The sequence below is a fragment of the Psammomys obesus genome, unplaced genomic scaffold (genome assembly GCF_907164565.1).
Source record: "Psammomys obesus unplaced genomic scaffold, mPsaObe1.curated_primary_1811, whole genome shotgun sequence".
NCBI classification, from domain to species: domain Eukaryota; kingdom Metazoa; phylum Chordata; class Mammalia; order Rodentia; family Muridae; genus Psammomys; species Psammomys obesus.
The window spans coordinates 12,878,293-12,891,789 of NW_026589732.1; the positions used below are offsets into that span (position 1 = coordinate 12,878,293).

General features: G+C 40.2%; 1 protein-coding gene across 3 annotated transcripts in view; it reads right to left on the reverse strand.

Annotated features, from left to right (window-relative positions):
* Positions 1-473: 473 nt before the first annotated feature.
* Ctnnal1 (catenin alpha like 1) overlaps positions 474-13,497 on the reverse strand; it is a 52,989-nt gene continuing 39,965 nt past the window's right edge. For 2 of the 3 annotated variants that reach the window (XM_055605375.1, XM_055605374.1), the window contains exons 12-19: positions 10,914-10,951; positions 6,183-6,233; positions 5,933-6,087; positions 4,341-4,389; positions 2,892-2,948; positions 2,176-2,289; positions 1,503-1,586; positions 474-1,380 (exon numbers count right to left, since the gene is read on the reverse strand). In XM_055605375.1, the coding sequence (XP_055461350.1) occupies positions 1,321-1,380; positions 1,503-1,586; positions 2,176-2,289; positions 2,892-2,948; positions 4,341-4,389; positions 5,933-6,087; positions 6,183-6,233; positions 10,914-10,951 (608 nt within the window). In that variant the 3' untranslated portion in view covers positions 474-1,320. The remainder of the gene's footprint in view (positions 1,381-1,502; positions 1,587-2,175; positions 2,290-2,891; positions 2,949-4,340; positions 4,390-5,932; positions 6,088-6,182; positions 6,234-10,913; positions 10,952-13,497) is intronic. The other variant, XM_055605376.1, reaches the window with a different exon arrangement.

The window sequence follows — 13,497 nt, forward strand, 5'->3', positions numbered from 1 at the left end:
CTATCTCCTGATGTTTAATACTACTCAGTAAACACTATTTTGTTGTCAAAGATAATGCTATTGTTGCCAATAATGCTATTGTACCTGATAGTTCTTAACAGTTTTATTAAGGGATTTACTTTATTACTAAAATATTTACACTGAGAATCCAGTGCTTCTCAGTTTAAAAAGAAATCACAGAATTTTCACTCATACGAATTTGTAACAATACTGCCTATTGCCCATTCAATCATTCCCCATATCAGCCACCTGCAAGATTAGTCGTTTGAAAGACTGGTTAAGTTGTTGTCTGTGATGATAGCTAAAGAGATGAGATTTCTATGTTGTGCATGCTCCTTCACTCAGCCCTTGTGCTCTGCAGTACAGCGGATCAGCTGGATGGCTTGGGCAACCTCTTACTTGCTTTGCAATACAGCAGATAGGTTACACACACAGGCATTTCCCCAGACGAAGAAAAGCTTTAAACCATAAAGTTAAAAAGGCTAAAAATATTTATTTTATAATAAGCTTTCCAATGCCACATAAAATACAGTGCATAAGTATTAGAAATTTAAAACAGCCTCTTGGTTCCAATGTTCTGTCTCCTGCACCTTGCATTCCATCAATACTGAGAAAGATAGTTCAAAACTTTGTTTTTTAACCCAGTAAGAAATAGGATTCCATCCACTATTCAGGACTACCAGGTTAGCTATGCACACTACAGCTGGAATAAAAAGCCATTTCCTCTTCTGCAGTTGCTCCAGGGTTCTTTCAAGAACTCCTATTGTTTTCCTTCCTGAAGTAGGGAAGGGACAGTTGCAGCCTAACAACCTTACGAGTGAGATGCTTGTTAGAAGCAGCAGCTAGCAGAGATGCTCTATGACCAGGCATATGGAAGGATAACCTGCTTCAACAAGAATTGAAGAGTCCACAGGTCTAAGAAAAACTGCATTCAACCAGGCCACTGTGTATTTTTCTGCTGAAATTAGTGTTGGATACAGTCAGCTTAAAAAACAGTTAAGGGTGCCAAAGGGGAGTGTATTTGCAATTGCTTCTTTGGGATTCAGCCATCATTAAGACAGTTGGGATATTTGGTATGCACTGAATCCCTGAGCACAGTGTCTATTTTCAAATTGCACTGCCATTAGAATCTTAGCAACTGCCATAGCAATATGACTGTCGGTAAGCTTTCTAATCTGAAGATGAGAAAAAAAAAAAAAAAAAAAAGATTTCAGCATTCTTCTTAAAAAAAACTGATGAATTTCTGAAAGTACAAAGGATTGTTTGCTTCTTTAAAATGTCAGCTGTAACATGATATTCCAGAGATGATCTCCAGGCTGCTCAAGTTTTACCATCCATGATATCTTTATTTGTCGATGAGACCCATCTGTTATTTTCCACCTGAAAGGAAAAGTTAAGGCAATTAGCTTCTGCTGTGCTCTGAAAATAAGCTGTAAAGTGAATAGTGCACATGGTCATTTTCATTTAAGTTAATAAAGTTGAATACAGAAAAGCAATCTCACCTTCTTCAGCAGCTTAGAGCAAAGTGAGAGGAGCTGGACCACGAGAACCATCATGGATCTTATCTTTGTAATACACTTGTCAACCTATGGTAACAAAGCATGTGTGTCATTCTAACAGCAGTACTTCAAAAAACGTTATCATCTACTTGGTTTTACAATGGTTGAGTTTCTCCATCATAGAAATCTAAGAAATCTGAAAGGTATGGGTGAGGGTAGCAGTGCTGACTTAAGGCTCCAGAACGAGGAAGATGGCGCTGGCTGCCTGGTCTCATGCCTCTTCCCTGGACCCCAGGAAGAAGGGTGGAACAGCAGCTGTTGTACTTCAGGCTGAGCATGAGCTTCTCAAAATGCTCCATCCATTGACAATGTACACCTTACTGGGAAATTCCTTACACTCCACCCAAATTCCCTAGTTATATTTACAGGAGCCTTGACTCCAAGGCATTTAACCACAGAGAAGACTCCAAGTGAGGAACTCTAAAGTAGCTAGGAACTAATGTTCAGCCTCAAATCTAGTTGTTGGTGACCTGCTACTCCCTGGGGTCAGTCATAGAGCAGTCAGACAGGCATGAAACAAGGAAACAGACTACACTTTAGCACAAAGGGCTAGAGCTAGCCTGATAGTCTATGAAACATTCTCTAGTGTTTTCCCAGATAACTCACCCGCCTTTACCTTTAGAAACACTTTACTCTGCAAAGATGTCTTAGTAATTGTCTGAAGCTGGTGGCATAGAGGAATTAGCTTGTTTATTTCCAGGAGAAGCATAAGTTTGTCATCATCTTTTAGCTGAAATGTAATTTAGGAAGTTGTTACAACTGCAACAAAACTCCATCTTTTATACAGTTTTTTTGTTTTTGTTTTTGAAAGCAACTCATGTGTAGATCTGGCTGGCCTGGTACTCACTATGTCGACCTGGCCGGCCTCAAACGCATAGAGACCCACCTGTTTTGGTCTCCTGAGTACCACTACACCTAGTAGCATCTATCTTTTTCCCGCCTTAGTGCTTGGTTTTGTTTTCTATTTTTTTTTTCAATATAAAAATATGAGATTACCAAAATCTCATAGAATATCATCATGAAATAGTGCTTGTTTTAATCAATGTACAATTTCCACAAATCATAAGTGTTTGTTATGTTTTGTCTTTCGTGGTGCTGCAGGCAGAATCCAGGACTTAGTGTGAACTAGACAAGGTCTTCCACCCTACCCCCAAGGAATATAATCACACAAAAATGTACACAGTGCAACAGAATAACAAAAAGCAGGATAACATAACAGAATATTCTCTGAGTTTGCTCCTAGCCTATGTCTTACATACATTTGTGTATTAGTAATCTACTCCCAGTGTGGGCATGTGAAATCACTAGCAAGGACAGGGAGACATGTATTACCTGTTTTGAAAATGACTGGACACTTGAAGTAAGCTTTAAACCCTCTGCAGCAAAAACCTGGAGAAGAAGGAAAACATCATTATTTTAGATCAATGTTTTCTGGGTGGTTGGTAAACAAATATTCTCAGTTATTTCACATAGTTGGAAAATAACCCAGACATTAAGAATCAGTCACAGATCTCCAAAACATTTTCATTGTATCACAGGAAACACAAGGGTTCAGCTGGAATCAAGACATTCTTCCAGACCTAAGACAAAATCTTCAGAGAGGCTCTTCTACACCTAAAGACCTCCAGTTACTCTGGAGAGCCACACAGACCTGGGATCCCCAGTCAAAACTGTCAGTTCCTTTCTGAAGGGATCCTCAGCTCACTTTTTAAGATCGCCAATAACAGAGACGAGTCATTTTTCTTCAGAGTGTAGCCACTGGTAACTTACCCATGACTCAGTAAATAACCTCTCCCTGTACACAAATAAGCAACCCCAGTTAAACAGTTATTAAAAATAAAAATGAGAGGAGGGAGGCATGACTTAAGAAGAAAAGGCAAGTTACAGAGGGAGGAGAATTGGGCTAAGAGAAAAGATGCAAGGCTGGTGGTGGATAAAGTCAAATATATTATGTACATCTATAAAATTGTCAAGAAATAAGTAAGGCATTAGTTTTTGAATCCTCAAGTATAAAAGACTCAGGAATCCTGGGAAATGAGGTCAGGTTAGAATTCTGCTGCTTCCACCTAACCAAAACTAAATTTGCCTCCACACAAATTCCACAACAGTTATTTGAGATGACCAATCCAGGCTGTTATAATTTGTTGCAATTTTCAGATTTTGTCTGTTTACCTTGCATTTTACAATTTATAGACCCCCTGCTCAGATGTAGCCTACAGGCAGCTCAGCCCCCTGTGGGTTCCTAGTAAGGTGAACAGGGGCTGTCTCTGAAATGGACTGCTCTTTGGTCACATCCCTCTGGCGAGGCAACCTTGCCAGGCAACAAAGGAAGAGGATACAGGAAGTCCTGATGAGACTTGATAGCCTCGGGAGGGTGACAGGGAGGAGATGAAGGGGCTACAATTGGGATATAAAGTAAATAGATTGTAAAATTATATAACCTTTTAGAAGGTTATATTGCCACCGCCTCTCAACGCTGAGTGGGCCCACTACTACCACACTTGGAAACAAAGAACATTAAGGTTCTGCAGAGAGGCTGTGCCTACCACTTCTCTGTGGCTCAGCACGTCATCCACAGGCTCCCAACTCTTCAAGGTGCATCTAGCATCACAGACATTGTGCTTGTTCTGCTTCTGAAATGCCCTTACCCAACATACCCCCCTAACTCTCACCTACTCAGTAATGCACCTTAGAGAAGTCTTTCTGACCACCCTCTATCAGCTTTCTCTTTTTATCCTATGGGACCTTAACTCTCTGAGTACTTGTGAAAGTGAAACATACCTCTAGGAAGTGAATTAAGTCCTGGGAAGTCTTCAGTGGCCCCTCTCCTCTAAAACAGAACGAGTTATTAAGATAAGCACAAACCTGGAAGTTAGTTTATAGAACAAAGTTTTAGAGCAGTCTGTATATTAGCAGAACTCAAAATTTAAAGAATAATATGAATGCTGATAATATTGTGACATTATTCTTAAAACAACTTTCACTATTCCTTCCTAAGTTAAAATTAGATATGTTTCTGGGGCAGTGGGACACACCTGTGGTCCCATCACCTGGGAGGCAGAGGCAGGCAGATCTCTGAATTTCAGCCCAGCCTGGTCTACAGAGGAGTACTAGGATAGCCAGGGCTACACAGAGAAACCCTGACTCGGAAAAATATATATAGATATATGTTAATTTCATAATGCAAAGAAAACTGAAACTGGCTAGTTAATTAGTGTTCTTTGTCTTTTTCAATCTGTTTTTATTTTGATTCATGAGTAAATATATAAAGTCTGATAATATGTCTCAAAAAATGCATTTCTCATGGAATTAAAAAAAAAGATCAAACCCAAAGTCAGTAAATCTTCAACTTTAATTTCAGCCTTGACAGGAACTCAGTTTCAGCTTCAATAAGGCATACATTAAATGCAAGTTGGAAATGTAGAAAATCATCATAATAGTACTTGTGTTGACCAGTTTTATTCAGGAGTTTAAATGGTTCCAAGAATAACAAACTCTGAAAAATGAAAGGTAAATTCCAACAAAGCAACCAGCAGGATGCGTAAGAGGAGCAATGGTCTCGGCACAAATCAGGGAGGCGCACTCAGCAGCAGCAGCTCCTACACTCAACAGCCGGGAGGTGCAAGTTAATCCTTCCTGTTCTCTGATGGATGCTGAGAGCAGCCACTGGGGCCATGACACAAAATTAGACCGAAAGTTAAAAAGAACTCACAATTTGGGGGGGAAAAAAAACTTGAAAAAGCACTACAATATCTTAAATATTTCATGAAGAAATATGAATTGTTCTGTAGAAACAATCATTAATACATTCTATAAGTGATTACGATGGTTTCAAGCAGTAGCCTGAGGAAGGGCTATAAAAATGCCTGAGAAAACTACAGATCTCCTCAGGACTGAAGGCCAGCAATCGGGCTTGCCAGGAGTACCTGGATGAGGCTGATACCCCTCAGGGCGTAAGGGAGGAGACTGTCGAAGGAACATGCAGAAACTGTGGTAAAATAACAACTTGCACTTCGACCACAAGGAGATACTTACATTCTGGACACAGGCAGCAGTGAACAGGGTATTAAACAGTCACGCATTACAGGAATTCTGTTTTCCTGAACCTTAGTGTTTTCACCCCAAAACCATATCCCAGCCCGAAGAGCTTCAGCTAGCCTCTGTGACTCCATGGAGTTGTTTCTCACTTTCCAATCTTTTCTTAACTTTTAAGATTTATTTATTTATGATTCAGGCCTATAGTCCTAGTACTCAGGAGCCTGAGACAGGAATTGCTGCAAGTTCCAGCCCAGCCTGGGCTGTGGTATGAGACCCTGACTCAGAAAAACCTGAATAAGCAAACAAACAGATCAAAATGTCACTGCATGACCTACCTAGTAAATAAATATAAAGAATAAGCCATCCTGGACATGTTCCGTCCGTGCTGAACGATCTCATTCTCTTGGTCCTCCCACTTCTCGATCTCACAGTCAGCATCAGAGGTGAGCAAACCCAGCTTCAGCCCGAGCTTTGCGATCTTGGCTTGCTCCTACAAACACATTTTAATCACAGCTCTGTCCTTGGAAGGAAGATTTCATGACTGTCATTACTGATGTGAGACTGTTACACAACCAAAGAGCTTACCTCTGAGTCAGATTTGTCAGGCTTTAATGACTTCAGGTTTGCATTATTCTTCTGTGACAATGAAAGGATTAGAAAATCTTAACATTTAATTATGAGGAAAGATGGCAGTAATAGAAAACATATGAACTTGCAGCGAGCCCTAACTTTACCATAACCAGCAAGTGGTTAAGTTAAACAGTTAACTACAATTGTAAATATTCTGTTAGGTGACTTCTGCTCAGAGTAAGCTATCAGTTTGGAATTCAGGCCCAGAGAGACAAAGGTGAGCAGCCTGTCCAGCAACCTGTTTTCTGGCTACTAGCTGCCCGCTTGTTTTCACAAGGTCTTGGGACCTCAAGATAACACCTAAAATATCCTCAGAATCCAGTGACATTGTTCCTCAGAGCTCCCTGACATCTCTGTTACAGTATGATTATTATACTATGTGAATGATCCTGATGAAATGTCATTTGGAATGCTTTTCTACTGGCTATGACTCTATGAGCTACTGCCTTCAAATTTCTGCGTTTCAACACCTTAGTGTCACTGCTATCGCAGACCTAACCCTGAAGCCCAGGTTGTAAAGACCTTACACTTTGAACTGGCGATACAATGTGAGCCAGTGCTCCATGGTCTTCTACTTTAAAAAAGAGCAAGGTTTTCCCTCCATACAACTATTGGGAACTCAGTGCATTTCTTCTAGAAGGGAAACCTATCATAGTTAGGTCACCAGGCTAGTTCAGAGATACCTTTTAACTCCAAGAACAAAGAACTATAACACACCCTACCAATAACTATAGCAATGCTTCTTTGAAATATATATTCAAAAGTTCTTTGGATGACAGTCAACAGTGAGAGTTTCTCCTACTCCAAGACATGTTAAGAGCTCCCATTGAGCTGGGTGTGGTGTCACATGTCTGTAATTCTAGCACTTGGGAGGCAGAGGCAGGTGGATCTCTGTGAGTTCAAGGCCAGCCTGGTCTACAAAGCAAGTCTAGGACAACCAGGACTATACAGAGAAACCCTGTCTTAAAAAAGATCCCATAGTTAGAGCAGAAGTTCAAGACAGAGAGGCTAATAGAGACAAAGTGGCCAATAGCTGGAGAAGTCCATTTGTCCAATGGAAACACATACTCAAATTACACACACACACACACAGCATGTATTTGCATATGTGTATGTAAATGTATTTGAATTTGTATATGTAAGATGTGAATTAACAGTTAAGTAAACATTCATGTGCCTGTCCAGCTTAAGAAAAGGAACAAAACTTTTACTTTTTTAAACTTTATTTTATGTGTATGGGTGTTCTGCTGGCATGAACTGTCTGTGCACCATGCACACGCCTGGGTCCTGTGGAGGCCAGAAGAAGGTATCCGAGCCCACAGCGCTGGAGTTACAGCTGTAGTGTAGGAATTGAACCTAGATTCTATAGAACACCAGCCAGTGAGCTTAACCTCTCAGCCCCCAGCCCTCGTCACCCAACTCTCTCCAAGTCTATATACACAGATAACCTTCGGTTTAACAATGGGACACATACTAATAAGCATAATTGAAAATATATTAGGGAAAATGCGTTTAAGAGCTACAAATACAGCTAGAACACTTCCTGGCTGTATGTTAGACTCTAAGTTCAGTCCCATCACAAAACAATGCCTTCAGGACACACAAACCTTCCAATATTTCCGAGTGATATTTACTAAAGACAGGAGCATGGAAGGACAGAGAATACACTTGTATAGAGAAACTGTGACGCGATACACATGTTGCGCACACACGAGCACAAGCTGTGCTCATGAGAACTAACCTGATCCCTCCTGGAAGGCGCCTGGCCTTTAGTTACCTACATGGTCTAGTAGACCACAAAGCAGTAAGTGAAGAAAACTCAGTACCTTCTCAGTGCTTTTCAGGCTTTATTTGGACTTTATTCCCTATCTTTCTCATATAAACTAGTTGTGTCACATGAGTTTTATCTCTACAAATTGAATTTCAAAAGTATCCAATAAGTGTTAAGGGGAACTGCAGAAAAGGTAAAAACAAGCCATCTTTAACCTGTGACCATGGGGCCAGTAACATAGCTCAGTGGGTAGCGACCCTTGCTCCCTGGGCCTAAGTCTGGTCCCCGGGACCCACACAGTGGAAGAAGAGAACTGACTCTTTCACCTTTCACACTGTCTTCTGACCTGCACATACCTACCACAGCACATGCTCACACCACACCACCACCACGGAGAAAAATGAATAAATGTGAACAAAAAAAAAAGTGATCAATCTTGCCATCTAGTGGACAGTATTGGAAAATGCAGCTTCTGTTATATAAACCTGAAGATTTCCAAATACAAATAGCACAAGGCTCCAAGTTTGCTCCCTAAAAATGGAGCTACAGTTTCTGAAAGAGCTAGAATTAGCTGTGCTACATCCAACTTAGAAAATGGTTCATATTTTGAAAGATTGGGGGATCCACTAAGTTCAATAAAAATCTCCCTTCCATTAAGGTCTGTGATGTTTCTGTTTTCTGCCTTCTTTTCTCAAGGCTCTGAGATGGAGCCCCTCCCCCACCACCTGTGCACATGAGGCACATGTTTTTTCTGTGAGCCCCAGCATGAGGACACTCTCTTTTCTTGTTTTGTTGCTGTTGCTTTTTCCCTGTTTGTTTCTTTGGGAATCTGTCTTACAGCCCAGGCTGACATCAAATCCATAATCCTCCTGCCTCAGACTTCCAAGTGATGCAGGTGTTCACTTTCATGCCTAGCTACATGTCTTCTTATCCAAAACTGTTTTGTAGGAGCCCCAACCTACAGCACTGAAAACAATCAACTTATCTTTATTTGACTGAATACAGCAGCATATTAATTAGTATCCTCTACTGGCTTCAAGGCAGACTAAAACTAAAGAGTAGATAAAACTTTCAAACTGTGTTGGTGATAAATTAAGGCACAGATAACTTTCTCAAAAATTCAGAAAATAATTTCACAGTTTGATAGTTGTTTTTCTTCTACCTGTATTCAATTTACAAAAATATCTCAGCATCAAACCATGGTTTGTGTTTGTGTGTGTATGCCTGTGTACACACACAAGTGCCCACAGTGTCCATAAGTGGGTGTCTGATACTCCTAGGCTACAGTTACAGGGGCTTGTGAGCCACCCTACCTGGTAATGGGAACCAACCTAAGTCCTCTAAAAGAGCAGTATGCACTCTCAACCACTAAGCCATCTCAGCAACCCATCTGTCCTTTTGAAAGCCTGAGGATTTGATTGGTCATCTGGCCTCTTGTCCTCTACCAGCCATCCCCACGCCATTACTATTGCCTGGACATGAAAATGTTATTAACTGTCTTGCTCCTCTTCGTACTGTTTTCTGATATTTACCATGTGCTCACTACCTCTGTTACTAGTAACAATTAATAGATTATCTCTCCTCTCTTCATTTTCTTTTGATATAAAATTAAATATGTACTATCTAATATAGCAGCTGTTAGCCACAATGTGGCCAGTCTGAATTAGAATGTTATATGTGTAAAACACACCCCAGATTTTGAAGACTTGAGATGACAAAGAGGATAAAACATTTTCCACAGTTCCAATTGAGGGGTAAAATGATAATGTTTGGGAAACACTGGGGTTAAATATGATATAAAATCAACTTCAAACATGTCTTTTTAATTACATTTGTGCCTGAAAGACCATTCTGTCTTTTTCATTGATGTAATGAATCACATATTTTTTTTAATTATCAAATTCAGAACAGACAGTTCTAGACAACAGAAATACACACAAATGGTATCTTTCAGCTCCTTACCCGTGTGGTTCATCATTCAGCACCTTTCCCACCCAGGGCCCAGTATAACACTGAGCCAGCAGGAGCCGATCAAGGAGTGCTTGATGACCCAACACATCTGTCTCATTTGACCTGCCGTATCTACGACACCAAAGAGCTCCCTTTCTCTGACTGGAGAAATGGCCGCAACTTCATGCTGGCTGTAGTTTAAGTCCTTCACCCTCTCATCTGCCATGATTTCTTCTCTGAGAAACTATTTTTACAGTCAGGTTTTATTTGTTTGCTGTTTCCCCACACTCACTTCTGAAGTCTGGGTATCAGGGTCCTTGATTGTTTTCAAAGACTAGTCCTCGTGAGAAAAGATGTTTTTCCGTAGTCTCTATTTTCTAAATATCCTCCATTATATTCCTAATTATAAATGGCATAATGTTATCTACAAATGAATCGTTGAGATCACGAAAACATTTCATTGAAAATAAGATGTTAAAAGACTATCAGCCAAAGGATAGAAATTTTAGTTCCTAAAAGGGATCTTAGGACCATTGTCCAGCTTATTTATTACTCTTTATTTTCTTTCTCAAGGCCTGTTTTGTGACCAGGCTGTCCTCTAATTTACAGATCCTGTTCCCAAATTCTGGATTAAAGGTGTATGCTACCAAGTCTGGCAATGAATGTCTTAATATACAGAAAATAATTCTAACACTACTTTGCAAATTAAACCAAAGATAATGGAAAATAAAGCCACTTTCCACTTCATAGATTCCATTATTCTCTGAACCACCAAAGCTAAGGAGGATTCTTAAGAGTGCAGGTCCCATGGAGGCTGTGCCCAGAGTAGTGGAATACTCTGAAGAGTGAGCACTTACTATCCTAACTTTTGCACGTAGCTGAGGGAGAGAGACAGCAATAGGCAAAGGAATGTAATTTAAATTCTGAAAATAAGCATTTGAAGCATGCAGAGTTCTTGTACTTACCGGGGGCTTTGGAAGTGAAAGATGGTCATACTTCTCTCCTACAAATAACATACATTACTTAAAAACTTGCTACTGACAGTTTTGTTACTGACATTTAACTTTTACAATAGTAAACAAGAATTATTACAACATTAGTTGTGATAATCAAGATATCAATTCTGTGACAGCATGACTTGGTTTGCAGACATAAAGGACTGTCAACACCTGCATCTCTAAGGCGCCTACAATACCAGAGCTCACCCCCAAATAAAGGGAAAATGAAAAGCAAAATACATCATTGGGATTGACTTCCATTTCTAGGCAGCCTCATTCAGAAAGGTGCTTACAGCAGCCTGCTACTTCCACAAACAGAATCTTCTCATCGGGACCAGCACCAATTCTTCTTCCCTTCCTTCACATAGCAAATCCCATCATCTAACTAGCCTCTTATGGTATTCTCCCTCAAGGAAGGGACAAGCCCATCAGACAGGAGAAGGAAATAAAGCACACTAGTCCGGGGGCTGTGAGTTGACAAGCAGCTTAAAGCTGATAACAGCGAAGGAAGGCAATCTGCAATGTCCATTTCATCCCCTTGCTCTTTCTGCTCTTTCTGGTTTGCAGATAAGTTTACAATGGATAATGATTTTGTTTTATAAAGCTAGTCTGTGATATCGTAAGCAAGAATTTAAGATAAGATTTGTAAAACAATAAATTTTTTAAAAAACAAATCAAATAGCACAATGAATCAAGATTAGAAAGCTGCATTCACCCATGTTGCTACTTTTCAAATACACTTAGCAGCAGCAGCAGCAGCAGCAGCAGCATCATCATCATCATCATCATCATCATCATCATCATCATCATCATCATTATTTTAGGTTTTTCAAGACAGGGTTTCTTTGTATAACTGCCTGGCTGTCCTGGAATTTGCTCTATAGACCAGGCTAGCCTCAAAGTCACACAGATTACCATGCTGGCTTACCATTAACATTTTAGTGGTGGGGAGGAAAAAAGCCAATTCTTAGAGTGTCCTGGTTTTTTATTTTTGGTCACTTTGACAGGTTACTTTTGGTGACAGTATTTCCCACAGCAATAGAAACCATAAGACATTTAGTGGCCATCTTGATTTAACAGAGTATTTTAGTTGTAAGAATAAAATAAATATATATTTTTATATTTTTTTAAAGATTTGACGAGTAATCTCTGAGATTTTTAGTTGTTTTTGACTTGTTGTTCTTCCTTTTGGTACTAAGGATTAAACCCAGGCCTTGCACAAACAAAGCGTGCACTATACAACTAAACTACAGCCCAGCCTGGTAATTATGCCTTCTTTGCCTTCTTTTTTTTCTTCTTTCCTTCCTTCCTTCCTTCCCTCCTTCCCTCCCTCCCTCCTTCCTTCCTTCCTTTTCTTAAACGTTTTTCTACTCTGTGAGTGTACATGCATGTCTATGTGCATTCGGAAGTCAGAGAAAAACTTGTGGGAATTGGTTCCCTCCTTCTGGTAGGTGACCAGGTGAAATGGCTTGGCAGTCATTTCAGCAGCTCCACTGGCAACAGGCCTTCTTTTTAGGGAAAGGGGGATATATTCAGCTATAACACAATATTGATTTTAGATTGAATGATGACTGCTTCTAAGACAAAGCCTCATGTAGCTCAGCTGACCTCCAACTCACCACGTAGCCCGGAACTTGATTTTCCTGCCTCCGCACCTGAGACTGGGATTTACAAGCAGGCACAGTCATATACCCTGTGTGCAATGCCCAGGCAAACAGACTAAGTAAGCAACATCACCCATGAAGTGACAATATTTTGGGAACAATATATTAAATAAAACTCCATTCCTAAAACAAACTTCACCTGTAAATTTTCTCTTGTGCTGACCAGTGCCATCCTATCATAAATGCAACTCTCATTCTATCCCTTTGGGTGAAGCTGATCTACAAGATGAATTGCTGTGAAGGACCAGGTATTAAAACATGTAAAAACCAGCATTTGAATCAGGTCTTTATAATGCTAGAATTGCAATGGAATGATATTAATGGTTTTCTGGCCTTGGAACTATGAAGACAGGAAAGCTCCCTGAGGAAGAAACTGTTCTCATGCCTTGCGGCTGGTCTCTAACACAAAAATGACTGAATTACAGTGATCTTTGGGTCACTTGTAATCTCAACATTTATAGCTGGAATAGGAAGTCCTCATGAATCTTATCTTCATACCCCTAAAAATTGTCTTGCACCAGGAAGAGGGTATAATGGTTACTTGGGCGTGACCAGCTGAGTTATCTTGTATTATCTAACCTGCCACAACCCTGAAATGCTCACATTTTGCTTCCCAAAAGGGGTGACACAGGCACTGTTCCCATGGCCCTTAGATCTCTCAGATACAACAGAGTTGGAAAAAAAATCTACAATGTGGAGAGAAATAAACACTCTGGAAAGAGCTTTTGCAGAAGCTACTCTGCCACCATTACCATCCACCTGCAGTATTTGTTACCTGGTAAATCCCGGTGATGTTTAGGTTTTTATACATTTGCTAATCCAACATAAAAATAAAAGAAACCAGTGACCATGCTCTCCAAGGCCATGTACAGACACTTCCTGCTTTA